At 36.1% G+C, this 6,000-nt stretch overlaps 1 protein-coding gene across 5 annotated transcripts in view; it reads right to left on the bottom strand.

Moving 5' to 3' along the window:
- Positions 1-2,446: 2,446 nt before the first annotated feature.
- LOC150090899 (uncharacterized) overlaps positions 2,447-6,000 on the bottom strand; it is a 175,951-nt gene continuing 172,397 nt past the window's right edge. For all 5 annotated transcript variants that reach the window (XM_090380587.1, XM_090380581.1, XM_090380573.1 and 2 more), the window contains exon 9: positions 2,447-2,846. In XM_090380587.1, coding sequence (XP_090236713.1) covers positions 2,713-2,846 — 134 coding nt within the window. In that variant the 3' untranslated portion in view covers positions 2,447-2,712. The remainder of the gene's footprint in view (positions 2,847-6,000) is intronic.

The raw sequence follows: 6,000 nt of genomic DNA, 5'->3' as shown, positions 1-6,000 counted from the left end.
GATGTTCATCATAATCTCAAAAGTCATCAATCATACTGCATGATGGAAGAGATAGGGAAGGGTTGACCGGAACTTAGCTCTAGAGACTAAACATGGGTTCCACCACTTCAAGCCTCCAATAAGCAAAGTGGTGGTATTTCACCGGTTGATGAGAGTCATCTACCACCTAGTACTGCCTAGTAACATAGAGGGGCGGCATTCCTCCATGTGGTGTGGGCACCACACCTCGGCCCCTGCTTACCAGGTGGGTGACTGCCCAATGTACTTGGCATGGAGGTTATACCCAGGATTACTAACTCCCACCATCGTGAAGGTGCAAGCAGAGAATTTGGCTGGCACAGACTGTCCGGACTTCGCCGAAATTGGGTCCACTTGACTTGAGTGTCACCTGAATATCAGTTCCATCAGTGTTTTAGACTCCCAGGTAGCAAGTACAGGTTGTCTGGCATATCTGAGAGAATGTCTGTGACAATCTCAAGGACCAATGATGCTCAAAAGGTGAAACTTGCTGACATTATACCTGTCTCATCTCTTTTTTAATTTTTGTAATTTTTTCTGTGCATGAGATAAAAAAAATTGGATAATTCTATTTACATGTTTGTTGAACATTTCTTTTTTGCTTCTATCAAATTCAACGTGCATAGTTGCGAGTGCAGAATTTCCCTAAATGCTTACTTGGGGAAATTCTGACATGTAAAATTAGACTTGTTCACAAACACAGTTAGAAATGTAATTGAAAAACAAAAGAAATGTGTATTTGAAAAACATAACACAACCACAATAAAATGTATATAAAAGTAATCTTTCAGTAAAATCAATGAAGACATATGTTTTTATAAATTTTACTGGAAAATTCCAAACACCAAATTATACAAGTGTTGGCCCCCAACTGCAGTCAGTGTATCGTCTGAACTGTAGGGATATGCAGAAGAGGATGCAGTCTATTAGGAAAACATTAGAGTTGAATGATTTTAGGGATAGAATTACAAGTTTGTCAATATTCCACCAAATCTGTTTCCACCTTCAAATATGTTTCCATCTTCCAACATATTGAACAGCTTATTGATAAAAATGACGATGTATATGGTGTTCAGAATCACTGTGATTCCCTAAATGAATTTGATATTTTTGCCATGCCAACCAAAAGAAAAATAAAGCTTTGAAAAGCCAACCAAGAAATGAATTAGGAATTAATGTTTGATTTAAAGTTTAACATCAATTGTACCAAATTTAAGGAAATAAATGAAGTCTGTCAATATATATAGGTAGAATAATTAAAGGAAAGAGGGGAAACTCCAAACTTCCAGTGAGATGGCAGATCTCTTTTCAGGCTAACGTCATCAGAAGTGAAGTACACAATGTGAATGGAAGAAATTTCAAAAGTGAAAAATTCCAGAAGGCCAGTGAAATGATATGTATCTTTTACTGGTATAAAGCTACCGAAAGCTGAAATGAATTTAGGGAATAAAAGTCATCCTTATAAAATGTGGATAGTGGTTGTGCATCTGATATAAAGAATAAAGAACAAATGGAAAATATCTGAGATGATAAATATAGAAAAATTCGAGCTGCCAATATGCCATCTCTTCAGGGGAAAGCTACAAGTGAGATGCTCTCCAGTGGGCAAAAGAAAACAATGTTTCAATAACCCCTCAACCCATTATGGTCTGAGTTGAGATGCTGTAGCCCTATACAGTATGGAAATCAGCAAGGAGATGCAATCCTAACTGATGACACTTGAAGCTGTAAAAAAATTAGCTAAAAACATACTCACACAAATATAAAGATCCACAAATATATAGTTAGTATAGATAACCAATTAGTTTTAATCCAAATTTCAGATAACAACACTGCCTCGTAACCACTACAGTACAAAATAACCAAATGATATTACAATTTAAGAGAAAGAATGAAAATACTGTATGACTGGTATTAAACATTAAATCAACATTAGGGACATACCATCTTAGTTGATTTTTTTCAGGCTTTATTTTCCGTTTGTCACTGCTGGTGGGAATATCACATTTACTTTACTACTCCAGACCCAAATAAAAGGCATTTATAATTTAATGTGATGCCCCATCTCAGTGAATCACCAAGTTATAATTTGTTGCTATACTGTGCTTAATACAATTATATGCTACCAGTGAGGAACATCATTTTCAACTTAGTGTCATTTGGACTAATTTTTCTTTTATCCTTGTGCTATTGTGTTTCTGCATGATCTTGATATCATTCATTCAACATTTCAGTGTTTTCTAATTATTCATTCTCTTTTTATTTAAATTTCAGAGGTGGTGATTTTAATTATGCTCACCTTGTATATTAGTTTTCACTGATTTAAATTTCTTTCTTATAACCTAAAATACTGTTTCTATGATAATGAGTCACATTAATGTAGCTGTGCACAAAGTAGAAAACATTAAGAAATAACCAAACATGCAAATTTCCTTGGTACTTTTATTATGTTGTTATACTGAAGGAATGGAACTTTTGTTCCTCAAAGGTTCTATTTGTTAAACAGTACTCTAGTACCAAAAAATCACAAACAAATAAAGCATAAATTTTTATATGTAACAGAATGAATCAATACAAAATTCATTTAAAGTGTGTATGTGTGGGTGTGTATACATGTGCATACACACACACGTATATTAAAATTACTATTATTATTTTTTTTAATCTTTAATCAAATTAGGATGAAATATGTATTTATTTCCTCTTTTTCTTTCCAAAGCGTTTTTGTCTCACTCCATGGGCTGCTGCTGTTACCTTATCTGAATTCTGGTTACCATTTTCAAAATTAGCAGTGCTATCACTGGTGGCACTATCTTCAGAGGAATACTCTATAAAACCAAATTCATAAAAATGTAATTATAAAATTTGCTTTAGGAAACTATTTTGTAATATATTATTAAAAATATACCATATTTATTTAAAATTCTAAGTATTATCTTAAATTTTAATGATACAAAAATCATGTTACGTAACAAAAAATGTTTATGTTTATATTTAACTATTTTTTTTTTTTATGTATTACATAAGTGCACACTAATACTGTGATATGTAAAAGTCAAGCCTGTAGTCAGTGGCATGGCTACCATGTAGGCAGGCAAGGCAATTGCCGCCAGGCCCAGGCCCTTTAGGGGCCCACCATCTTTGGCTAATTTTATTTAATTGTTTTCATATTAATTTGTCACCTCCTTAGTTAGGTGTTTGTGTGTGGAAAACAAATAGGAAAGGTATTTAAAGGGTAAGTATGTTATCGCCTACTGAAACTTTATGTATCACCTTGGTCTGTGACACGAGATCACCTTTGGGCTTTGGTGTATTCCTTGGGTGAACAAAAGACAGCTAAACTCCATTTGGTTTAAGAGTGCAATGGTGGGGGGTGCTTGGCAAGACCGACTTATGCAGGAACATTTTAAGGTTAAAAATGGCGATACATTATACTCATATTTAGGAAAGAAGATCAATACACTATAACCATGAATCGGGTGCAATAAGCGAATGACATAAGTCAGATTGATCGGTGTCAACAATGGTTAACGTAGGGACAGTCTGCATCTGTCTCATGCCTGCACCAATCACAAGCCATCAAATTTGCACCCTATACCAAGTGACGCAGCACTTTAAACTAAATAGACTTTAGTGGAGCTATTGAATCTTATCTTATATGATTTCGATTATTATTATTCACCTTTTTGAAGCTGTTTTCAAAACACCTCATGCTTAACAGGGTAAGTTATTATTTTTATGTCCAGTTGCACCAATGAGACTTAAATCTTAAGCTAGACTTAAACAAAAAACTGAACATCAAAATTTTGATGCAACACTCAATAACTCATTTGCTATTTCGTTTTGATGATATTGTCAATTTAAGTTACATTGGTGCAACTGGCCATTTTAATCAATTTACGCAAGAAGTTTCACATACTTTTCATTTTTTTTTTTACTTTACCCCATAAATTGCAAATGTCTGGCCATGTATATAAACACCTTAGCAGGGCACAAAAACAAAAAAAGTAAGGGAAACCACCAAAAAATTAAACAAAATGCAGAAGATTAATAATTTTTCCAACGACAAGCACAAGCCAATCCACATAATGTACCAGCTGAATTGAGTGAAGATCGCCCTGCTTCATTGGATCTGGCAAGAACAAATGACGATCAAGACCATCAAATTATGGAAAATGAAGCAGTAAGTCCAGAAACAAACTCATTTGTTTACGAATGTTCAAGACTAGATCCCTCAGTTATTTCACAACAGTATCCAACAAACCATGCAAATTTTTCAGAAAATATTTCTGATGCAGACAAATGTATGATAATAGCTTCAGGTCCATGTCAACCTAAAGGTCCCTTTCTGATTGCTGTACAAAATAATAGGTTGAGGTCATTTTCTGAATTTTATTATAGTAAACAACAAAAAGCTGGTCTTAAAGTACAAAGGGTACTAGGAAAGTTTTGCAATACAGCTTTGTTTATTTAATTTTTTCAAAGTAATTTCCTCTACATTCAATACACCTCTTCATCCTCCGAAACCAATCTTTAAACCAGTTCTGCCAAGTTTCACTAGGGAGTAAAGCACACTCGTTGTCCCAAGCCCGTAGAAGGTCCTTATCACTGGAAAACCACCTCCCTTTTAGCTTCATTTTCACATGCGGGAACAGTGCAAAGTCGCAGGGAGCAAGGTCTGGACTGTAGGGAGGGTGCTCGAGAAGTTTCAGTCCTGTCGTGGTCAAATATTCGGTGCAGGCTTTGGCGCGGTGAGCTGGAGCATTTTCGTGATGGAGGTACCAGGTGTCCATTCTTGACTTTGGCCGCAGGTTCTTCATAGATCCAATGACTTTAGGCAGGCATTGTTCAGTATACCACTTAGCTGTGACTGTCTTCTGCGTGTCCAAAACGACACGTTCCACAATTCCACTCGATTTGAAAAATACAGCTATCATTTTCTTCTTTACAGATCGGGATTTTCTGACAATTACGGGTGTGTCGTCATCATCAAAGACCCAAACTTTGTTTTGAGCCTTGGTCGGCAGATCGTAATAGTACAGCCAAGTCTCGTCACCTGTCACGATGTTGTTCACATACCGAGATTGTCCCTTATCAAACTTTTTTAACATCTCCCGGCACCAAGTCACACGTCGTGTCATCTGCTCTTCAGTCAGTTGATGCGGCACCCAGAGAGAACAAAGTTTCTTCACGTGCAAATGATCTTGCAGAATCGAACGAATTGCTGGTGCATTTAGGCCCAAAGTATCCTCTATCTGTTGGTAGGTCACTCGCCTGTTTTCGTCAAGCATTTTCCTCACAGCAGTAACGTTTTCCTCTGTAACTGACGTTCGTGGCCTTCCCGGCCTCTCAGAATCCTCCAGAGTGAAATTTCCAATTTGGAATTCTCTATACCACCTGAATATCGTTGTACGATGTGGACAATCATCATCTAGTGCAAGAGTCATTTCTTCTAAGCACTGGTCTATGGTTAAACCACGCACGAAATTATACCGCAAAACTGTCCTTATCTCATTTCGTGACCACGATGCCATCGCAAGCACTTTACACTCTCACTACTAATGAATAACTGAGCCCATCGACTTGGCGCGGCGGCTACTATGCACGTATGAACATGTCTCAACATGCAGCAACAAGCAGCTTCCTGTGATTCATTGTTGCGTCATATTGCAAAACTTTCCTAGTATCCTTTGTACAAGTTACATGGCTATGTTATTCTCAAAAATCAGATTTTGTATATTGTGAACCATGTTGGTTATTTGGAGATTGCTCTAATGCAGATTTTAAAAAATCTTGGATAAACGTTATGTCTGACTGGAAAAATTTATCTAATAAAATTAAAAGACACGAAGCTTCCTCTGGTCACATTTCTGCTTGTATAACATATGATCTTTGGCGCACAAATAAAACAATTGATGTTGATTTAGTAACCAGTATAACTGAAGAAAAAAATTTCTGGAGACAAGTTTTGAAATGCATTTT

This window comes from Mastigoproctus giganteus, chromosome 1, assembly GCF_048544385.1.
Source record: "Mastigoproctus giganteus isolate SK-2022 chromosome 1, ASM4854438v1, whole genome shotgun sequence".
Taxonomy (NCBI): domain Eukaryota; kingdom Metazoa; phylum Arthropoda; class Arachnida; order Uropygi; family Thelyphonidae; genus Mastigoproctus; species Mastigoproctus giganteus.
The sequence above is the reverse complement of the archived record's forward strand: the minus strand, read 5'-3'. Positions and strand labels throughout refer to the sequence as shown.